This window comes from Ovis canadensis, chromosome 1 (genome assembly GCF_042477335.2).
Source record: "Ovis canadensis isolate MfBH-ARS-UI-01 breed Bighorn chromosome 1, ARS-UI_OviCan_v2, whole genome shotgun sequence".
Lineage (NCBI taxonomy): Eukaryota > Metazoa > Chordata > Mammalia > Artiodactyla > Bovidae > Ovis > Ovis canadensis.
In genome coordinates, this window is record NC_091245.1 from 21,778,523 (window position 1) to 21,801,882 (window position 23,360).

General features: G+C 52.1%; 1 protein-coding gene across 1 annotated transcript; it reads right to left on the reverse strand.

The window, feature by feature from the left end:
• Positions 1–15,254: 15,254 nt before the first annotated feature.
• Positions 15,255–20,444, reverse strand: KNCN (kinocilin). Its single transcript, XM_069590380.1, has 4 exons — positions 20,195–20,444; positions 19,068–19,136; positions 18,323–18,397; positions 15,255–16,358 (listed from the first exon to the last, which is right to left on the reverse strand). The coding sequence occupies exons 1-4, from the start codon at positions 20,343–20,345 to the stop codon at positions 16,279–16,281; spliced, it is 375 nt and encodes a 124-aa protein (XP_069446481.1). The 5' UTR covers positions 20,346–20,444; the 3' UTR covers positions 15,255–16,278.
• Between the last annotated feature and the right edge of the window lie 2,916 nt (positions 20,445–23,360).

Consider the following 23,360-nt stretch of genomic DNA (forward strand, 5'->3'; position numbering starts at 1 on the left):
CCTGGCCAGTGAGTGACCTTGTGACAGTGAGGAGCTCCTGAGGTTTCAGTTGGCAAGTGAGAAGGGACAGTCCCCACATGGGTTGGGCTGGAGCAGACCCAAGGCCCCAGGTCCTTCCTAGACTGGACATTCTATTAGATTCCAGTCCTACCCCATTAGTTCCCCAAGATTATACTGTTGAATCTAGACTTAAAAGCCCAGTCACTGGGTACTAGGATCCCCTTCTAGGTTTTTCTTGTTGTAACTGGTTGTGGAATCTATCATTGGATTCTAGAATTCTGGGAATGCATACAGAAGCTTCAGAGTCTGGGGAATTTAAGACATCTATTTTGAGAATTCTGTTCTATAACATGGAATCACAGGTATTAAGGCCCTTGGAGGATGAGATCATTGCCATGGAGCTGTGCTAGAACTGGACATGGAACAACAGACTGGTTCCAAATAGGAAAAGGAGTGCGTCAAGGCTGTATATTGTCACCTTGGAAGAGTTGACTCATTGGAAAAGACTCTGATGCTGGGAGGGATTGGGGGCAGGAGGAGAAGGGGACGACAGAGGATGAGATGGCTGGATGGCATCACTGACTCGATGGACGTGAGCCTGAGTGAACTCTGGGAGTTGGTGATGGACAAGGAGGCCTGGCGTGCTGTGATTCATGGGGTCGCAAAGAGTCGGACACGACTGAGCGACTGAACTGAACTGTGCTAGAATTGTGAAAAAGTGTCAGAAAAGGGTTCTGAGTTGGAGTGGGAGGGGTGTGATCAGAACCATGCTCTGCTGGGATGAACATGCTGGATGAGTAACAGAGCATGACCTGGACACAGGGCCTCTCTGTGTTTCAGTGTTAACACCTATTATTGTTGGTTAGTTGCTAAATCGTGTCTGAATCTTTTGTGACCCCATGGACTATAGCCTGCCAGGCTTCTCTGTCCATGGGATTTTCCAGGCAAGAATACTGGAGTGGGTTGCCATTTCCTTCTCCAGGGGATCTTCCTGACCCAGGAATCGAACCTGCGTGTCTGCATTGGCAGGTGGGTTCTTTACCGCTGAGCCACCAGGGAAAGCCTGTGAGTGAAGTTGCTCAGTCATGTCTGACTCTTCGTGACCCCGTGGACTGTAGCCTGCCAGGCTCCTCCGAACATGGAATTTTCCAGGGAAGGATACTGGAGTGGGTTGCCATTTCCTTCTCCAATTCACACCTGTAATTGGGGCTATTATGAGAACCTACATGATGGGATGTGAGGATGATTAAATGCTTTAAGCTAAATCAAGTGCTTAGAACAATGAAGAACATAGTGAGAATTCCATATTAGTCACGTTGTGTAGTGGTGGCTGATACAGAAGGGGCTCTCAGGCCTCAGATCTGAGGGGTTGGTCATATTGAGTTTGGAATCAGAACAGTTTGCACCCTTCAGGTGGAAGGGCTTTAGGGACAGGCCCTGAATTGTCCTTCCTGAGTCCAAAGCCTGTACACAGTGGAGTTGGAGAGAATTTGATGACAGGGTGTACAAAGGTGAGGCCAGTTTGCATTGTCACTCTGGACCCAGGTGGGAATCAGCTTGGCCCAAGCAGGTTAGAAGGCCTGGAGGCCATTTCCAGGTCTGCCCAACCTGGTGACTACAGGGCACTCTTCCCTTGCACCATGCTGGGAAGTGGCACCAGGGAAAGTAGCAGCTTTCCTGGAACTCCAGCCAGAAGCTCCTGCACTGGCAGGAATTCAGAACCCCCAAAATCCTGGCAAAGAAAGCGTATGTTGACCCTCGAGGGCATCTACCGACCACAGATCCCTCAGGAAGCTCCCTGTTTGCATGAACCATCTGCTGTCTTTAATCTGCAGCTGCTGGTTCTGCCAGGCAGCAGTAGCAGCCGCTGAAGGGGTACAACAATTTACAGTTTGCAAAGCATCTTCACATCCATGACATCACTGAATGATACACTTGCTTGATGCTTATTAACAGCCACATCTTACAACTGAGGAAATGGAGGCTCAGAGAGGGAAGTCGATTTGGGTCTAGTGGCTAGACTAAAAGGGAGATCAGAATCAGAGAACATGTGGTCTGGTTCACACAGTAGGTAATCTTGTTTCTTTTTTTTCGACCTTGGGGTTGATGTGGAGGTAAATCCCAACAGTTTCTTCCTGTTGCCCTCAGGGGGTGCTGTGAGATTCCCAAATTTCACCCCTTCTGCACCTCATCATTTTCTGACATTGTCCTTTCTATGGGAAAGGCTCTGTCTGAGGCTGATGCAGGGAGCCCCTGAGGGAGGGATGGAGTCTAGCCCTTCAGCTCGCCTCACAACAGACTCTTGAAAGCTGACATTGGACAAGGGTAGGGGAGCCTGGGTGGCTAGAGGGCCCAGGGCTCTTGTTTCTTTTCTTTTACAGAGAAGACTCTTTATCTTTGGGTTTTGGCAGTTTTACTATGATGTGCCAAGGTGAGATTTTCTTTATCTTCTGTGTTCTTCCTGATGCTTCTACAGTCTGCCTTGATTTCTGCCCATTTTGGAAAAATTTCAGCCATTATCTTTTCCTCATTTCTTTCTCTTCTCTCCTTCTGGAACCCTAATTGTGTACACGTTCACCCATTTGGCATTGTCCCACACGTCTCTTACACACTACTCTGTATTTTCTAGTATTCCGCCCCCCGCCTCCCCATTCTCTCTGGCTATTAATTCTACTGATCTGTCATCCAGTTCACTAATCCTGTCTTCACCTGGGTCTTCTCTGCTGTAAAATCCATCTATTCAGTTCTTAATTTCCATTGTTACAACTTTCTAGTTCTAGAATTGCCACTTGATTCTATTTCATAAATTCCAGTTTTCTACTAAAAAACTTCCTCTTATGTATTTTCTTGAACGTATTAAACTCTTTGAAGTCCATGTCTGAAAACTCCAACACCTGGCTCTCTTGTTTCTATTGTCTGTTTTATCGTTCTTGGTTTTGGGTCATTAAGTGTTATCTCCTGTAATGCTAGATAATTTTTTAATTAAATGCCCAACATTGTAGAGATAGCTTGAGCCCTGGATAATACTATCTCCTTTTAGAGAAGATTTACTTTTGCTTCTGACAGCTAAAGAAGGGACAGGCCACCTTAACCCAATCTGTTATTGCATTGACTTGGAGCTATGGTTCAGTCTTCCTGAGTCTGGTCTATATCTGTTTAACCAGTATTCCTAGAAGATAGTCCTTTGGGCTCCCAATTAAAACTGGAGGTGTTTAACAGGGCCTTTCACCTTTTTCGGCTCTAAATCCCAGTTGTGACTTCCCAACTCCATGGTCGCCATTGCCCCCTACAAACCGGAAAATACCTTAAGGAAAAAAGTGAAATAAAATATTACTTCTCTTTTCTTCGAGATCTTGGCCCCTCAAGCCCTTACTGCCTTTACCAATTGCCTTGGTAGCTCTCCCATGCCTTTGAACAGATTTCTTAAATGTTTAATCCAGCCTTTTAGTTATCCTCAGTGAGTGAGTTGGTCTGATACAGGCTAGTCTTTCTTAGCCATAAAAAAGTCTAGATGAGAATCTGAAATTAGCATTTTCAAAGCTGACTAAGTTAGCTGTGTTATATTGAGCACTTTTTAATAACATCTAATTTAATTTTCACAGAATGCAATTAAGCATTATTGTCATATCCCCATTTTATATATGAGGATTTTAAGGTACAGAAAGATTCAAGTTTCCCAAGGCCATGAGTATCAGTGGTGGTGCCAGGATTTGAAAACTGGTGTCCTGATCCCGAAGCACAAGTTCTCAACCCAGTACAGTGCTGGGTTTGCTAAGCGCTTATTGAATGACTGAAGCACAGGGCACAGGCTTTGTAAATTAGCTCCTCTAATTAGCATGACAGCAGTGGACAGGGTGTGTTTTGTGTTAAAAAAAAAAAGCAAAAAAGCAAAATGGCTGTCTGGGGAGGCCTTACAAATAGCTGTGAAAAGAAGAGAGGTGAAAAGCAAAGGAGAAAAGGAAAGATATAAGCATCTGAATGCAGAGTTCCAAAGAATAGCAAGAAGAGATAAGAAAGCCTTCTTTAGCGATCAATGCAAAGAAATAGAGGAAAACAACAGAATGGGAAAGACTAGAGATCTCTTCAAGAAAATTAGAGATACCAAGGGAACATTTCATGCAAAGATGGGCTCGATAAAGGACAGAAATGGTCTGGACCTAACAGAAGCAGAAGATATTAAGAAGAGGTGGCAAGAATACATGGAAGAACTGTACAAAAAAGATCTTCACAAACCAGATAATCATGATGATGTGATCACTAATCTAGAGCCAGACATCTTGGAATGTGAAGTCAAGTGGGCCTTAGAAAGCATCACTATGAACAAAGCTAGTGGAGGTGATGGAATTCCAGTTGAGCTATTTCAAATCCTGAAAGATGATGCTGTGAAAGTGCTGCACTCAATATGCCAGCAAGTTTGGAAAACTCAGCAGTGGCCACAGGACTGAAAAAGGTCAGTTTTCATTCCAATTCCAAAGAAAAGCAATGCCAAAGAATGCTCAAACTACCGCACAATTGCACTCATCTCACATGCTAGTAAAGTAATGCTCAAAATTCTCCAAGCCAGACTTCAGCAATACATGAACCGTGAACTCCCTGATGTTCAAGCTGGTTTTAAAAAAGGCAGAGGAACCAGAGATCAAATTGCCAACATCTGCTGGATCATGGAAAAAGCAAGAGAGTTCCAGAAAAACATCTATTTCTGCTTTATTGACTATGCCAAAGCCTTTGACTGTGTGGATCACAATAAACTGTGGAAAATTCTGAAAGAGATGGGAATACCAGACCAGCTGACCTGCCTCTTGAGAAATCTGTATGCAGGTCAGGAAGCAACAGTTAGAACTGGACATGGAACAACAGATTGGTTCCAAATAGGAAAAGAAGTACGTCAAGGCTGTATATTGTCACCCTGCTTATTTAACTTCTATGCAGAGTACATCATGAGAAACGCTGGGCTGGAAGAAACACAAGCTGGAATCAAGATTGCCGGGAGAAATATCAATAACCTCAGATATGCAGATGACACCACCCTTATGGCAGAAAGTGAAGAGGAACTAAAAAGCCTCTTGATGAAAGTGAAAGTGGAGAGTGAAAAAGTTGGCTTAAAGCTCAACGTTCAGAAAACAAAGATCATGGCATCTGGTCCCATCACTTCATGGGAAATAGATGGGGAAACAGTAGAAACAGTGTCAGACTTTATTTTTTGGGGCTCCAAAATCACTGCAGATGGTGACTGCAGCCATGAAATTAAAAGACGCTTACTCCTTGGAAGAAAAGTTATGACCAACCTAGATAGTATATTCAAAAGCAGAGACATTACTTTGCTGACTAAGGTCCGTCTAGTCAAGGCTATGGTTTTTCCAGTGGTCATGTATGGATGTGAGAGTTGGAGTGTGAAGAAGGCTGAGCACCGAAGAATTGATGCTTTTGAACTGTGGTGTTGGAGAAGACTCTTGAGGGTCCCTTGGACTGCAAGGAGATCCAACCAATTCATTCTGAAGAAGATCAGCCCTGGGATTTCTTTGGAAGGAATGATGCTAAAGCTGAAGCTCCAGTACTTTGGCCACCTCATGCGAAGAGTTGACTCATTGGAAAAGACTCTGATGCTAGGAGAGATTGGGGGCAGGAGGAGAAGGGGACAACCCAGGATGAGATGGCTGGCTGGCATCACTGACTCGATGGACGTGAGTCTGAGTGAACTCCGGGAGATGGTGATGGACAGGGAGGCCTGGTATGCTGCGATTCATGGGGTCGCAAAGAGTCGGACACGACTGAGCGACTGAACTGAACTGAACTGAACTAAGGAAGGTAAACTCACTTTGCTCCGTCCTTGGCTTAGTACACTCAGTTCAGTTCAGTCACTCAGTAGTGTCCGACTCTTTGCGACCCCATGAACTGCAGCACGCCTGGCCTCCCTGTCCATCACCAACTCCCAGAGTCCAACCAAACCCATGTCCATTGAGTCGGTGATGCCATCCAACCATCTCAACCTCTGTCATCCCCTTCTCCTGCCCTCAATCTTTCCCAGCATCAGGGTCTTTTCAAGTGAGTCAGCTTTTCACATCAGGTGGCCAAAAAAGTATTGGAGTTTCAGCTTCAACATCAGTCCTTCCAATGAACACCCAGGACTGATCTCCTTTAGGATGGACTGGTTGGATCTCCTTGCAGTCCAGAGGACTCATAAGAGTCTTCTCCAACACCACAGTTCAAAAGCATCAATTCTTCAGCGCTCAGCTTTCATTATAGTCCAACTCTGACATCCATATATGACCACTGGAAAAATCATAGCCTTGACTAGATGGACTTTGCTGGCAATGTCTCTACTTTTTAGCATGCTGTCTAGGTTGGTCATAACTTTCCTTCCAAGGAGTAAGCGTCTTTTAATTTCATGGCTCAGTTCAACTAAAGCGAATACCTGCCCAAGAGCTGAGCTTCCAGGGGCTAATTGCCAAGGAGTGATTCTTGTCTGCTCCTAGGAGGCAGCACTAACTCTGGAAGACAGACTACTCCCAGAGTCTCCACCCTAGGCAGAGAACAGGCTAAGGGCAGATGGGTGCTGGGCTGATTCCTGAAGTTGCCTGTGCTGTGCTGTGCTTAGTTGCTCAGTCCTGTCCAACTCTTTGCGACCCTGTGGACTGTAGCCTGCCAGGCTCCTCTGACCATGGGGATTCTCCAGGCAGGAATACTGGAGTGGGTTGTCATGCCCTCCTCCAGGGGATCTTCTTCTCAACCAAGAATTGAACCCAGGTCTCCTGTATTGCAGGCGGATTCTTTACCATCTGAGCCACCAGGGAAGCTCCCTGAAGCTGCCTCCACCCTGGCTAATTGGGATCTGGGGCACACAAGGGAGGTGCTGCAGTTGTTCAGCTGTTGCAGTCCCATCTGCACTACCCATTCTGTCTGGTGGATTGTAGCCCTCCAGGTGGGGCTGTTGGATGCTGTTTTGCAGTGGGTGCTCTGGCTTCCACTGTGGGTGTCACTGGTGCTATCCACTAAATCGTTTTGGTACTCTCCCCTCTGAACACATGTTATGATTGCATTTCTTGGCCAATTTGTGATTTCCTGGCCAATGTGTGATTGTCACAATCATCACTTCTAGGATTGTGCTCAGTTGCTCAGTCATGTCTGACTCTTTGTGGCCCCATGGATTATAGCCTGCTAGGCTCCTCTGTCCACACTATTTTTTAGTCAAGAATACTGGAGTGGGTTACCATTCCCTTCTCTATGGAGTCTTTAAATTCAGAAGCAGGATCCTCCAAGTTTGCACCATTGCTATCTCTTCAAATATCTCTTCAAACTCTCTTTCATCCTGAGTCCAGTCCTCAACCCCATTGCCTGAGCAGGAGGGAAGGTCATTGCTCTGAATCTTGAATTTTAGTGAGCACCCAAGCTGCTGAACCTGTAGAAATCACCTTGTTCAATTCCATCATCTACACAGTGGTGACACTGAAGTTTGGAGTGAGGAAGGTCATGCAGGGAACCTGTGGCCAAGCCAGACCAGACCCTGGCCTTTTCCTACAAAGTCAGGGCTCTGACCCCTGCTGGTCACTGTGCCTGACTCTGGTTAGGCAGCCAGACTGCCCCCTGCCTTACCTCGGCCTGGGAGACTGTATGGACTCTATTTGGGAGTCCAGGCCATAAACGCTATTTGGGGCAGAGGCAGACACGAGGGACTGTGTCTCAGATGACCAGGGTTCTTGACTTTGGTCTGGTGGGGCAGTGTGGGTGGGCCAGGGCCCCTCTCTGGGCTTCCGCTGTCTGAATGTAAAGGGAAAGGTTGAACCAGGTGATTGTCTCTGAATCCGTCCTCCTGCTGTTAGTGGTTTGTGAGGGTGGGCATGAAACCTATTCAGAAATTACTGCCAACATATTAAAAGATCTCAAAAAATGGTATATCCATCTGAAATATGGCTATTCTTTGCTTTGGGATGTGATTAAGTCATTCCCGCTACCCTGCCCTGCAGAAGTAACCTGCTGCTTGACTGCTTGATTTGGGGGTGGGCTTGGCAGGGGTTCTAATTTTGGAGGAGGGGTACTAACATTGAACAACCACTCTGTGCGAAGCCTTTTCCCAGCACTAACATGTTTAATCGTTACTATGACCCTGTGGGGCTTCCCTGGTGGCTCAGATGGTAAAGAATCAGCCCGAAATACAGGGTTCAAGCCCTGAGTTGGGAAGAAACCTTGGAGAAGGGAGTGGCAGCCCACTCCAGTGTTTTATCCTGGAGAATTCCACGGACGGAGGAGCCTGGTGGGCTACAGTCCATGGGGTCACTAAGAGTTGGACACGACTGAGCGACTAAGCGACTAACACTACTGTGACCCTGTGAGCTGTTGCAGTCCTGAACCCAGTTCACCCAGTGAGAAACTGAGGCTGGGAGAGGAGAACATGGTTTACTCAGTTGTAATAGGTAAAACTGGGACTCGAATGCAGCTCTGTCAGGTTGAAAGTCATGTTGTTTTGCTACAGCAGACTTTCTGCTTACTGGAAGGTATAGAGGTGTTTGATTATTTTAAAAATTCGCAATTGATTATTACTATCCAGCCAACAAGCTTGGGGCCTAAGGAGGGTGGTCCTCTGTTGGGTGGATGCAGAGCTCCTAGGGCGGGGGGTTCTGTCTGAAACCCCTTCAGGTCAGCCTGCCCCACCCAGTCCCTGAATCTGGGATGTCTGTGTTGTTCTAGAGCAGTTGCTTCACTGGGGGCAGCTGCCAGGTCTCCTGGTCCCAGGTTCCTGCTGCAAGGGCCCCAGAACTTCCGGGCGAGGGTGAGGGGGCTGGGGCTTTGGTCGAAGCAGCAGGCGCTGGACCACGCCCGCTGTCCTCCATGTGAAACCAAGTGCCTCATTTGCTCAGTCTGAATCCCTCACTGTGAACCCTTCTGTTTCCCTGAGCTTGGGCCCTTCTGTTCCCCTTCAATTCCAGGAAGTCTGGGCCAACCCCCTCCCCTGGCCTCCCCACTGTCCCCCTCCATCCCACCTCCATCCTCAGGGAACCTCCCACATCACCATTACTCATTGCCGGCTTATTCACTACCCTGAAAATTCTCAGCTTCTGCCAACTGAAATCTGCCTCCTGGGAGCCCCCAAAGCTGTCACCACCCCCACCCTAGCCAATCCTAGAGCTCCCCTACACCCTGTCCAGGCAATAGAATCATGTGTGCATGGACACACACACACACACACACAAACACAGAGGCTCACACTGATTCTCTGGAAACAAGAGAACGGAGAGAATGAAGTCTGGAGGTGTGGCTTCCCAGCTCCTGTGTCAGACACCTGCGGCCCTTGATCCTCATCCCTGAGTGCTTGTGCACACATATACACACATGCATCACACGTGTACACTCAGTGGCTGGATACACCCAGAAACACACACACAGGTGCATTACACACTGAGAGCTGAAGACACAGGCCAGCACATAGCCAGCCAGCCAGACACTCTCCGTTGCCTGCCTATCTGGTGAGAGGAAGCTGCTGCCCAGCAGAGGCACCTCTGGAGACCTGTCTCCCCGGAAGCACGGAGATGGATGGCAGACTGTCTGCAGAGGACTGCCCTTCCTGCCCACCTCCTTCCAAGGCTTTGGGATGTACGCTTGCTCCTCCAGTGCAAATCCCTGAGGGGCTTCGGCATCCTTTGCACAACTGCCTCACCCTGCACCCCCCTAGAGCCTTGGCTCCTCCTCTGCAGTTCCCAGTTCCTCCCTTCCGCCCCAGCCACCCATCCCCTCATCACCCTTGTCATCTCCCTGAAACCCTTTCACCTCTGAGAAACCCAGCCATCCCACTCTTGACTAAGCTGTGTTGCTACCACTATAGAAACACCTGTACAGCGCTGCTATGTGCCAAACACTGGTTTAAGTCTTTATATTGTTGTTGCTGTACAGTTGCCCAGTCATGTCCAGCTCTTTGCAGCCCCCTGGACTGCAGCATGCCAAGCCTTTTACATCATTAACTCATTTAAGCCCTGTGACAACCTTATGCTAAGTCACTTCAGTCATGTCCAACTCTGTGCGACCCCATAGACGGCAGCCCACCAGGCTCCCCTGTCCCTGGGATTCTCCAGGCAAGAACACTGGAGTGGGTTGCCATTTCCTTCTCCTATGACAACCCTATAGATAGATGCTATTGCCATCTTCAGCTTTGGATGGGGACAAAGAAGCTCAGAGGGGTTGAGTCACTTGCCCAAGGTCACAGACATGGTGATAATAAGTGGCAGTGCTGGGACTCAAACCTAGGCTGTGTGGGGCTTCTCTGGTGGCTCAGTGGTAAAGAATCTGCTTGCCACTGCAGGAGAAACAGGTTTGAGCCCTGATCCAGGAAGATCCCACATGCCCCAGAGCAGCCAAGCCCATGCGCCAGCTATTGAGCTCCAGAGCCCACACCAAAACTACTGAAGCCCTGGGCTCCACAAGAGAGGCTGCAGCAAGGAGAAGCCTGCACATTGCACCTAGAGAAAGCCTGCGCAGCAAGGACGACCCAGCACAGCCAGAAATAATAAATAAAATTACATTAAAGAAATCTTAGGCTGTGTGTTTTCGATACCTCTGCTCCTCACCATGACTGCACAGCCTCCAGCTGTAACTGTGCTCTAATCTGAGGCCATCCTGGAGCTCTGCTTCTTCTCCATGAGCTTCTTGTCTCTGCTTCTCTCTGCATCCACCCGAGAACCCACACTGCCTCACATCACTTACCCTCTTGCAGTTTACTGTGTCTTGCAACTTGGTCCTTTGTCCTTCTGTCAAAGCTGCCAGAGATGCCTCAGCTCTGCATGGGTCCAGCTTTCTGCCTCCTCCACATATGTGCCCAAACTGCGAAGCTTCGTAGGTGAAAAGAAAATCAGCTCCTAGGCAGCAGGGCCTTTGTGCATCCCTGTCTTTGGTTTGACTCTGGCAGCCCTCAAGGCTCCCAGGGGTGACATCCCCCTTCCTCATTAGTGTCCATCACCCCCTCGCCACACCTGCATCTCCTCTTGGAGGCACTCAAGCCTCTCCCTCTTGAAACCTAACAAAGCCCCCATCTCTCCCACATCTGCCTCCATTTAACCTCGCCCCCCCCCCTTCTTGAGAGCACTGGCTACACCCCCACTTTACCTTCTTCTCAAAGATCAATCCACTCCCATATGGCTTCTGTGCCACCACCCTTGACTGCTGGCTCCAAGGCCACCAGCTGCCTCCTCGTTGCTGAATCCAGTGAAGATTGTTCATGACCTCTCCACAGCTCTGGACCCGCTGAACCCTCCTCCCTGGAAACATTCTCCTCCTCCTGGAAACAGGCCTCTTAAACTTCATCCTCTCCCACAAAGCCTAGACTGACAGCCAGAGACCCAGCTTCATCCTTGCTCCTCCTGCCCTGGATTGTCCTCCACACAGTCCCCTCTTGTCCGACACCAGCCCTGCAGGTGCTTCCCTCCAGGGGTCTCTAGAGCCCATCTCTTCCTCTCTAGTCTCACTGCTACCCCATGCAGCTCTCTGCCCCCTCCGACTCCCGAGGGAACCCCTCCTGGGCTTTCCCAGCCGTGGCTCCCTCTAGGCCACCCTCTTGATTTTGCTGGAGTGGAGCTGAACTCACCAGCTGTGGTCGGGTGACCACGCTGCTTCTGCTGCTTTACCTGGCTGACTCCAGTTCAGAGCGCATCTGGGACGTCACTTCCTCCAGGAAGCCTTCCTTTGCCTCGGTGATGGGGAGCTCCTGTGTCCAGGTCCACATTCCCCCACTGGTCTACCTTGAGGATCAGAGTTATATCCTCCTTCACTGCCACATCCCCCTGGTCTCCCCAGGTGCCCAGGGAATGTTGGTTAAACACATAGTTAAGGTCAGAGGGACCACTGTCACCTGCCTTTATCTGTCTCCTGGTTTGGAGGTTGCTCTGTGCCCACTTCTCCCTGATTCCCTCCTTACTTTCTTGAGAGGGTGCGGTGGGCAGCGGGGTGGGGACTGGAGGTGGACTCTAGGGCAGATTCTTACTGAGTTAAAGAGTAGGAGGGGTTAGGGTAGAGCAGAGGGGCCCAAGGCAGCCGCTGCATGCTGTGCGTTCCCTTCTCCTGTCTCCCCTCTCTGTGGTTCTCATCTCTTTTCAGAGGACTGCGCTCAAGGCACAGGTCCTTGCCCTCTTGTCTGCTGCTACTCAATTCCTCTGGGGTTTAGGACTGGATGGAATACCCCCTCTAGTTCTAAAGCTACCCTCCTCATCTTCTCCCCTCTCCTGCCCTCCTCTTGCCTTCTCTCCAGCCTCCCCCAACACCTGTAGCTCGCACTTGCCTGAGCCAGTTCAGTGAACACCTCTTGGTTGGTTCTGCCTGGGGCCCCTCAAGGGAGGAAGCATCCTTAGAGAGCAGGGCAGCCACGGGGCGCCCACTTGATGGGGCTGGGTAGGGCAGTGGCCGCTGGTCCCCCTCACTCACCTGGTTGACTGCTTGCAAATCCCGGGCTTAGCGGGGGGGCGGGGGAAGGAGGGCGCCAGGAAGCAGCCCCCAGGGACTGGGAGGGGCCAGTGGCAGGCTGCGGGCTGCGCAGGTTCTGAGCGCCCCTCTCAGCTACGTGGCGGCTCCTCTGCTCCCTTTGAGCCCCCACGGATCGTCATTCGCACCAAGTCTCCTCTCCTCTCTGGCTCCAGCTCTGCGCCGCCCTTCTCCCTTCCCGGTTTCTAGGTTTCACGCTTGAAAAGCGCCTGGCAGTGAACTCTCAGCCGCCCACACGCTCCCCAGTCTGGACTTCTGGAGTCTGAGTTCGGGATGGATACCTTGCCGTTCACTCCGGAGTGAGGGGTGTAGGTCGCACTGACTCTGTCTTCAGTCTGCGGGAGATTCCCCACCCTGGGCGGGGGAGGAGGGTGGAACTGTGGGAGCAGGAAGATTTTTCCAGACATGAGTCTTATTTTCAGCACCCTTTCTCCAATCACCCTCCACCAATCCTGCACCATAGAAAGAGGTGTGGTCATGAGCCCCTTATACAGCTCCTGGTGGGATTTGTAAGGGTTTCCTAGAGGGTGGAGGAGGGAGTGGGAGGAGGGAATGCTGGGCACCAGCACCTCCCGGCTGGACTGTGTTGGAAAGGACTGTGGGAGTCTGAGGTGCTGATTTTCCAGGATCTGGGGAGTTCAGCTGGAGGAGCATCTCCAACCCCCTCTTCATTCATTCACTTATCCATTCATAAATCCGCCCTGTTGTGAATCACCTGCCACGCAACCTTCCTCCTGATAGTGGTCTGGGAGGGACCACTCCCCTTCCATATGAGGATGAAGAAACTGTGGCCCCAGGCTCAGTCTCTGGTTCACCCCCTGTGCCCCTCACCCAGTGAGGAGGTGTGCAGAACCAGGATGTGAGTCTTACCACAGGCACCGACTCCAGTCCTCCGGGTTGACCCAGTGGGGATGTGACTTCCAGGGGGCTCCCTGGACCCAGCACCCCCCACCTTTGGTATATTCTCAGCACTCAGTCCGAGACTGGCCAGCACAGCCACAGCTGAGGTCAGAGTGAGGCTACTGGACAGAACTAATTTCATTTATTGAATAGACTGCTGAAAGAGCTGGGTCCAAAGACCTGTCTCTGTCCCCTCACTCCCATGCTGAATGGAGGGTTCTGGATCTGCTCAGAGGGGAGGGGGCACTTTCCCCTCACACTGCCCATCACACCATCCCTGCCTGCTAGGCCCAACCTCACCTCCTTCCAAAGCATGCACGGGGAGAAGGCAGTGACTCCGCATGGCCTCTCCCAGTGACCAGGTTGAGGAGGTGGGGGAGGTCAGGGGTGGGGAGTGGGTAGAGATGCAGTTGGGAAGGAGGTATGCAGACACTCACCTGGACTGGAGGGAAGGGAGGACTCAGGAAGCCCCTGGCAGGGAGAGAGAAGGAACAAGCCCAGGCCTGGAGAATTCCCAGAGCTTCAAGGGTCCTTTGAGCCCCTACACAGTACTTCCTCAAAGGACGTAGCTCTGCCTTTTCATGTGTTCATTTCTTAATTTATTGCACTCTGATCCCCAGCACTGCTCTGGCAGGCATCTGGGATACCATAGGCCAGCGTAGGGGATATATGGCTGGGAAGGGTTGATGGTGGGCGAGGTGGGGACCACAATCCCCATGGCTCAGGTCCCCCTTCCCCACTTCTACCCTATCCACCCCTGCGCATCTCTTTGGGGCACTGCTGGTGAAGACTGAAGATGGACCAGAGGAAGGGTTTCCTTATTGATCAAGGAAACCAGACCTGATTTATTGTTCATGATGATGATGTTGAGGGGAAGGAGAAGGGGCAGGGAGCAGGCAGGAGGGACATGAAAAGGGGGGAAATGGAAGGAGGGGACTGTTTACTTCCCTTGGGCTGGAGGAACCAAACACTCCCCAGCCCACCAGCATTTGGGCAACTGATTCTATCCATGGAGCTCTGTCCCACTGTGGTGAGAGCATTGATCCCTGGGGCCTGTGCAGAGAGTAGTAGCAAAGGGCAGCACTTTGGGCAGGTAGAGAGAAGGAGCCTGAATGCGAGGCCTGGCTCCACAGTCTCTCACTGTGGCACTCGATTCCTTTTCCTGCAGAGCCTCAACTTTTCCATCTGTACGATTGGATGGTCTTTCCTACTTTTGGTGTGATTTTCCAACATCCACTGGGAGCTTTCCATGTGTTGGCTGTCAGCTCCCTACTTTCATGAAGGGGGGAAATAGAGGCCACTCAGAGTGCTGTGGGCTGTGATGGAGCACAGAGAATCAGGGGAGGCTTCCAAGAGGAGGCATCATCTGTAGTGATCCTTGGAGAATGAGACTCCTCATAGCTTGTCTTCTGCTCACCAACCAGGACAGGAGCCACATGGAGCAGAAGTCTGCACAGAGGTCACCTTGAGGGCACAGGCATGTGAGGAGCAGCGGGGAGGGAGGAGCAGTGTTTTCTGCACAGTCGCACACTGGTCAGGTCTGCCTGGCCCCAAACCCTATGAATACGTGGAGCCTGAAGTGGCTTTCCAGGGATAGCCTAGGGAATTGTTTCTCCATCAAATTGAAGCCATTTAACATTTACAGAGAAGGCAATGGCAACCCATTCCAGTACTCTTGCCTGAAAACTCCCATGGGCGGAGGAGCCTGGTGGGCTGCAGTCAATGGGGCTAGGAGTCGGACATGACTGAGCGACTTCACTTTCACTTCTCACTTTCATGCATTGGAGAAGGAAATGGCAGCCCACTCCAGTGTTCTTGCCTGGAGAATCCCAGGGACGGCGGAGCCTGGTGGGCTGCCGTCTATGGGGTCGCACAGAGTCGGACACGACTGAAGTGACTTAGCAGCAGTAGCAGCAGCAACATTTATTGAGCGTTTACTGTCTACGCTTATGCTAACTGGAGAAGGGCAATAGGCAGTAGGTTTACACAAAATTAGTAATTGTTTTGTGAAAAAGGAGATTTCAACCTGCCTGAAGCATGTCGAGAGAGGGAGACAGAGGCTGGTGGAAGAGGACGTGGAGGGCACTGTGGTCGAGGGACACTTGGAAGGGGGCCTTCAGAGGTGGAGATTTGATAGGCAAAGAGGCACAAGTAGGGGGCATCCAGAACACAGGCCAGGGCCTGGCAGCGCCAGGGCTTGGCAGCTCGGATGCATTTAGGTTGCTCAGGAGCAGTGAGAGGGTGGGGAGGAGAGGAAGGCTTGAAGGTCTTATCTGCAGTCAGATCTTGAAAAGCCTTAAACAGTGGAGTCAGACCCCAGGAGTCTCAGCACAGAGGTCAGCTCAGGAGCTGCCTCCTCCTGAAGCCTCCAGGCCTTGCCTCCTGGGCCCCTGTCAAGGCAGTGGCCATTTCATTTTTCCAGGCTCTGCCCCTTGTCTGGTTCACGGCTGCTCGGGGCCTGTCCCTGAGGAGTGGTTCAGAGCTTCTGATATTCAGAAAAGTCTGGTCCGGCCCCTCCATCCAGCCAGTGAATTCTTGAGGCCCAGGGCCAGGCCTTCGGGACTGAGCGCTCAGAACCCGGCTGTGGTTCCTGAGGGCTTGTAGCTCACTTCCCTGGCCAGGCTGGAACAAGGGACTGGGGCATCACTGGGCCCCACATTCCAGAGAAGTCAGTCAGTAGATCAGAAAGGGAAGAAAGCTGAGCTGCCGTTCAGAGAGAAGATCCAGGTCAAGAGCCTTCTGAAACTAGAGACACCTTGGCCCCAGCCCCGCCCATCACAGGAATCCGTTTCCAATGGCTTTTGCGGATGCAGGTCTGGTGTCTCCAGGAGCTGGTTCTTCTCAGGTTCGGATCCAGTCTCTGAGACTGGGGGAGCAGGGGGAAGAGAGCGCAGGGCAGGGGGCAACCCCTCAGCCCCTGCCTCAGCCCTCCCCAGTCCCCCGGCCCCCAGGCTTCAGCTTCTCCAGGGTTCTGCTCACGGTGGACAGGTTGCTACGGGCTCCTGTGGGAGAAACCAGGACAGGGTGGCTGAGTGGACAGATCCTGGGTCAGAGCCTCCCAGGGAGACCTGGGGTCAGAGGGGATAGAATGGGGAGGGAGGGAGTCTTGAAGGGCAGCCTGGTTTAAAGAGACATGGATGGCCAGAGTGGCCCTTCAACAGGACAGCAACATGGTGTGGGAGTTAGAGGCAGGACTGGGGCTGACGCCTGGTTTCTGGCCCCATCACTTCCCAGTTGAGTCTCATAACCTCCCTGGGTCTCAGTCAGTTCAGTTCAGTTGCTCAGTCATGTCAGACTCTTTGTGACCCCATGGACTGCAGCACGCCAGGCTTCCCTGTCCATCACCAACTCCTGGAGCTTGCTCAAACTCATGGCCATCGAGTCAGTGATGCCATCCAGCCATCTTATCCTCTGTTGTCCCCTTCTCTTCCTGCCTTCAATCTTTCCCAGCATCAGGGTCTTTTCCAATGAGTCAGTTCTTTGCATCAGGTGGCCAAAGGATTGGAGTTTCAGCTTCGACATCAGTCCTTCCAATGAATATTCAGGACTGATTTCCTTTAGAATGGACTGGTTTGATCTTCTTGCAGTCCTAGGGATTATCAAGAGTTTTCTCCAATACCACAGTTCAAAAGTATCAATTCTTCAGCACTCAGCTTTCTTTATAGTCCAACTCTCACATCCATACATGACCACTGGAAAAAATAGCTTTGACTAGATGAACCTTTGTCAGCAAAGTAATGTCTCTGGCTTTTTAATATGCTGTCTAGGTTGGTCATAACTTTTCTTCCAAGGAGTAAGTGTCTTTTAATTTCATGGCTGCAGTCACCATCTGCAGTGATTTTGGAGCCCCCCAAAATAAAGTCTCTCACTGTTTCCATTGTTTTGCAATCTATTTGCCATGAAGTGATGGGACCGGGTGCCATGATCTTAGTTTTTTGAATGTTGAGCTTTAAGCCAACTTTTTCACTCTCCTCTTTCACTTTTATCAGGAGGCTCTTTAGTTCTTCTTCGTTTTCTGCCATAAGGGTGGTATCATCTGCATATCTGAGGTTATTGATATTTCTCCCGGCAATCTTGATTCCAGTTTGTGCTTCATCCAGCCAGGCATTTTGCATGAGATATTCTGCATATAAGTTAAATAAGCAGAGTGACAATATACAGCCTGATGTACTCCTTTCACAATTTGGAACCAGTCTGTTGTTCCATGTCCAGTTCTAACTGTTGCTTCTTGACCTGCATACAGATATCTCAGGAGGCAAGGTAAGGTGATCTGGTATTCCCATCTCTTTAAGAGTTTTCCACAGTTTGTTGTGATCCACACAGTCATAGTCTTTGGTATAGTCAATAAAGCAGAAGCAGATGTTTTTGTGGAACTATCTTGCTTTTTCAATGATCCAAGAGGTGTTGGCAGTTTGGGCCTCAGTTGCCCCATTATATAAAGTGGGGCTAATTATAGTACCTGCCTCATATGGCTGTTCTGAGAATGAAACAAACCAACTTATGGAGAGTGCTTAGAACAGTGTCTGGGATGGAACCTTTTGCTGAGTGCTCAGCATCCCACCATGGGCGGCAGACACTGGGGGCAGGGGCACCTTTGAGAAACTCTTGCCCTGGAATTTTCCAGTGTGGCGGGATAGAGGAGGAAGGAGATGCCCAATTTCGGATACCAGCTCTGAGAGTGGGATTCCACTATGGGAGAGGAGAGTGAGAAAATAACAGCATTGGGCTGGGGGAGGGAGGGCAGTGTGGTGTATACTGGGCCTGACAGAGAAACCTTGGGGACCAGAGGGCCTGAGCTCCGCTGGGAGCAAGACGCATTTTGACTAAGCTCGTGGAAGAGCTATGCAACACTTCTGGCTTCCTGTGACTGGAGAAGCCCTCTTCGCACTTCCGTCAAGGTGGCTTCTCTGGGCTGCGTACCCAGAGGGGAAGATGGAAGATAGACTCCGGAATTTCTGGAACTTACCCTCTTTATTTCCATTGGCACTGGCTCTTCCCTCCCCATGGTCTGCCCCTGGCTGGGGGTGGATTCTCAGGCTCCCTGTAGGATGAGAGAGAGCACCACAAGCCCTGTGGTTACTGAGCTATTCTCAGATCAAGTCCAGCTATGGGAAGGGAAGTCCTTCCAGTTGTCTACTCCCCATCCTGGCTGCTGTCTGTGCTCCTCTACTTCCTTTACATCTCCCACATGATCTGCGCAGATTTGGGGAGGGGAACAAAGGTGGAAGAAATGGGCCCTTGAAGGAGAAGACAGCAGATATTTAAGGAGGTGGGGGTCCTGGGGAGAACTGGGGATGAATGTATAGGGTTGATGGAGATGGGAGCACCTATGTGGGGAGCTAAGACGAGGTGAGGAGCTGTCCAGGGTCCTGAGGTCTCAGGGGAGCTAGAGGATCTTTATGGAAGCTCAGGGATGAAGTAGGGTTATCTGGAGATCTTGGAGGCTTTGGGGAAGAAGAAAAACTGATCAGGGGAGGTGGGGGTTCTAGGTGCTCTGAGTTGGTTCAGGGACTTAGTGGAAGGCTGGAGTCTGTGTGCAGTCACAGCAATGGCTACACAACACACACACGCACACACACACACATCTCTAACACATGCAGCCAGTACAGTCACACATGTGGGCTTGGCTGCACTGCACAGGGGGCTGCAGACTTACACACAGAGGGTCCAGGCAGTTCTTGGCAGCAGTGGGGATGGGGGAGAGGACTCACCTATCGTGGGCAGGATGTGGTCCAGGTTGAAACGAGACTTCAGGAAAGGGTAGGCCAAGATGAGGAGCCCTAAGAAGAGAGACATGGAGGGGTTCCATGGTGAGGAGGGAGCCTGTTTAGGGCGAGCTGTATGAAGCTGGGGCTGTGAGCCTGGGGCTGGGCTATGGGTGTGCGTGGGAGCAGCATGAGTGGGCAGAGTTGGGACTATGGGTGTGTGAATGTAGCCTGTGAGTGTGTGTGCTGGTGGCGGGCATTCCCCAACACCCAGCCCCAGGAAGGGGTGCGGAGCAGTGCCTTTTGGGGAAGGGGTTACTGGCTGTGAAGGCCCAGGCTCCTGGCTCCACCCTGCCCAGGTGGTGGCAGGTTGGTTTCTTCCTTCCTCCTCAGCTGGAAACGGGCCCATTGGCACCCCCAGCTCTGACTCCCCACCCTCACCTAGGGCTCCCAAGGGCAGGATTGGAGGCCCCTCAGTGAGCTGGGGAGGGGGTAGCGGAAGAATGGGTCCTGCTCCATCACTCCCAAGGGTTTGGCCCCTGGCCTGAGTTCACAGGTACAGATACCAGAGCCCACTGACCTGGTGCTTCTGGTTCTGCCCATGCCCAGGATGGTGGAGGGGATGAGGGATGTACCTGGCACCACTGTGGGGATATCAGTGGGCCTGGTCTGGACAGACAGACAGATGCCTGGATAGACAGATCTGCTATGGCAACATTCCAGGAAAGGAAAGGAAACCGTTTGTCTGAGCTGGATCCTGTCGGGGCTCCAGGTGGGTCCCACAGAGAACTCTATCTTTTTCTACCCAGCCCCCACCAGCTCAAGCTTATGAGTCCTAACACTAAGTCAAGAGCCCAGGGCTTGGGACTGGGGAGCCGGAGCAGGAGTGGCCGGAGAGCAGGGTTCACCAGCTCCTGCCTCCTCACCCCTGCAGTGTGCTATGGGAATCTCACCCCAGCCTCCCTCTCCCTCCCTGTACCCCTGATGGCTGCCTTGCTCACACCTCTAACTTCTATCCTCCCCAACCGATTCCTGATGACCCAGCTCTTCCCTCCATTTCTTGTTCACCTAGCCGTGGTCCCCTCTCCCCACCCCCCACCCCAGCTCCCTCTCTGAGCCCAGCACCTTCTCACCCAGACCAGCAGCGCCAATAAAGATCCCTCCCACAGCAGCTGCAGCTTTGGAGATGGAGACGCCGATGATGATGCTGCCGGCCACCAGGCCAAGGGCCACGCAGGCCAGCTGCAGGCAGCGGAAGTCTCTGCTGCTGATGGGGACGTCCATGCAGGCCTACCCAGGGCACTGCCTCTACCAGTGGAGCCTGTCCCTGAAACAGCTCTGGAGGTCTTGGTCCTCTTGGATGTCTCCTTGCTAGAGCTTCACCTTCAGGAAGAGAGTCTCTGGGCAGTAAGATTCTGGGCTGCTAACCTTTGGGTTTATATGCAACCCTATCCCACCACAGTCTCTGGGGCCCCACCTTGAGCGAGGATCTCTCTCAGGTCACTCCAGCTTACTCTTCCTTCCCTATAGGCCCCTGAAGCTGGAAGCCACTCCCAGGATGCCTGCCTGACCACATCTGGCCTTAGCTGCCAGAGCTCTGGAGAGCTGGGCCTGTGCCCCGGGGCAGTCTGAGTTCCCCTGCCCAGGACATCCTGCCCCAGGTCCCTGGAGCCTGCTCGGCTGCCACTGAGCTTCAGCCTATTAAAGTTTAAAGCAATGGTTGCAAGGGGGAGGGGGTCTAGAGGACCAGGCTTCCTCAGAGACATAGGCAGCAGGAGGTGCTGAGTTATTCATGAGGTTGCAATGTGAGTTGCTGCCCACAGGCCCGTGAGGGTAGTCAGCCCAGGTTCCACTGTGGGTCCTGGAAGGGGCCGGATGAGCCGCTGGCTTCATGTGGGGCTCGGCAGCCATATGAAGGTCTCCTGGCCGCATGCTCAGGACCCACCCTGCTGCTCCTTTGGCTAGAGGTGAACCCAAGGCCCCTGCTTGGGGACTTGGAGACGGGGACCTGGAAGGAGACCTGGATGAGGCTCAAGAGACAGACAGGAACTGCGACAGGGCCAGGAGGAGGAGGGGGGAGGGTCCTTCCATGTCCACTCTTTACCCCCACCTTGGGCCTCTCTGGGCCCCAGGCAGGGTGACGACAGTCTCTTCTCCTCAGGCAGGTTCCCTTTTAGTTGCAGAGGGCTGAGAAGGGGAGCCCCTCCAGCTCCCCTTGGGGTCCTTGGTGGGGAGGCTAACAGGAAGGAGCAGTGGTGGGGGCAGGGTGGGAGGACACATGCAGGCTAGGGGCCAGGGTTGGGAGGAGGGGTTGGCAGGGGCCTGGTTATCAGCAGCCGGGATCTGGAGATTGGCACGAGGCTGGCGCCTCCTGACCTCCAGGCTGAGCTCTGTCCAGACTGTCTGACCTACTTGCAGGATCCACCAAGTGAAGATCGGGCAGCGGTAACCCACCCCAGCCCGGCCCAGCCCTGTCCTGTACCCTGGGCCAGCCCTCAGCACTAGCTGCATTCTCTGGCCCTTTATGGATCACCACAGCTCCCGGGGTCCCATCACCAGCCCCAGTGGCCTCTCTTTTGATCGCCTGTCTCTCCCCTCCATGTCTACCAGCTGACCACACCCAAGGTCTCTGGCCTCCTCCTGCCTCCATAGCCCCTGTCCGCCTTCTCCTCTGTGGCCCTTCTGCTGAGTGTATGCATGGCTCCCGCCGCCTGGAGAGCCCTCATCCTGCAGGACCCTGCTTGGGCAGCCCCAGCTCTGAGGAGCCATTCCTGACGGCAGCTGGGTGGTCACGGCACCATGTTGAGGTGCTGGCCGCCTATCCCTATTCTCTGTCTCTTCTGTAGACTGTGAGCCCCTTGAGGGCAGGTTCAGGGACTGAGCACCACCAAATGGCTAGAGGGCACCTGGCGTGGGCTTCGGGACACAAGGACATTGCTCAGGGAGGTCTCAGAGATGCACAACCATCTCGGATTGATCGCGGGCACCATGGGAGCTCTGTCTTTAACTGGAGGCTTTCCTGGTGGGGACAGAAGCCTGGGAAGACCAAGGTCATCTGACTGAGCTTCAGCTGAGAGAAGGCCCCGCCAGGAAGCTGGAGTGAGACCTCGGCAGGGCAGGTGTGAACTCAAAGGTGTGGAGAAAGGAGGGTTGACCACAGGACACCGAGGGGCCCCTGAGCCATGTTCCTGGCCCTCATTTGGGGAGGCCCCTGGGGGTGGGCGTCTCCAGCCACAGCTGCAGCTGCCAGCATCCCCCGTGCCTCTCGCCGGGATGAGGTCTGATTACTCTTCTAATTAGGCATCAAATGACAGCCCTGTCTCTGTCACACGTCATTGATCTCCCACTGACTAGTTTTAGAGAGAGCCATCAAAATAATTGTCCATGAATATGTGTTCCTGAGACATCAAGCTTTGGGAATCTGAGCACCTCATACAATGCCCTGGGCCCCCATTAAGGGTTTTCATAACTGGCTGGGCGAGGCCTGTCCGGCTCGTCTCCCGTTGTCAGGCTGAGGGTGATGCGTGCACGCCATCAGCAAGACAGCGCTCTGGTTCCAAGTCTCTGAGGTGGGAACCTCGCACTGCGGGCCTCGCCTTGCTCATCTGGTGAATGGGGATGAAGATGGCAGGGGGGTCGGGGGAGCCTGTGCATTGCGATTTTCTGATTCCAGAACACTCTGATCTACAAAAACTGGAGACAAGTTCTAAATTAGAGATTTTCTTTGACAATGTAAATCCCTCTGGGCAGAGAGGCAGAGCAGAGACTGTGGAGGAGAGACACACAGAGCCATCCCTAGCGACAAGATCACGGAACCTCCCAGCTCCTCTCCAGAACAGGTGGGGCCACTGAGACATGGGGAGGTGGACGGACAGCCTGAATCCACGATGGATTCTGGCATCCAGCTTCCCCGCTCAGTTGGGAAGGGGGCCAGCACATTTCTAAACTGTCTGCTCTGAGGTGGGATGAATTGAAAACCCCACCATCAGAGGGAGACATTGTGTTCAGAAGAATCAGGCCAAGTCCTGGATGGTTCCCTCGTGACAGGAGCGTCACTAAAGGCCACTGGAAATTTGTGACCTCTCCTATTTATTCACAATGTTCTCAAGGCAAGAATGCTGAAATGGTTTGCCATTCCCTTCTCCAGGACTGATTACAGATGGAGAGATGGGAGACTTGCTAACTTTTTCCTGCAGCAATTTTGGCCGTACCAGCTCTGAAAAAGCAAATGTGTACTTGCAAGTTGTGATGCACTTGCTATCACAGGTAAATGAGATGGAAGCCCAAGGCTCTAGAGCC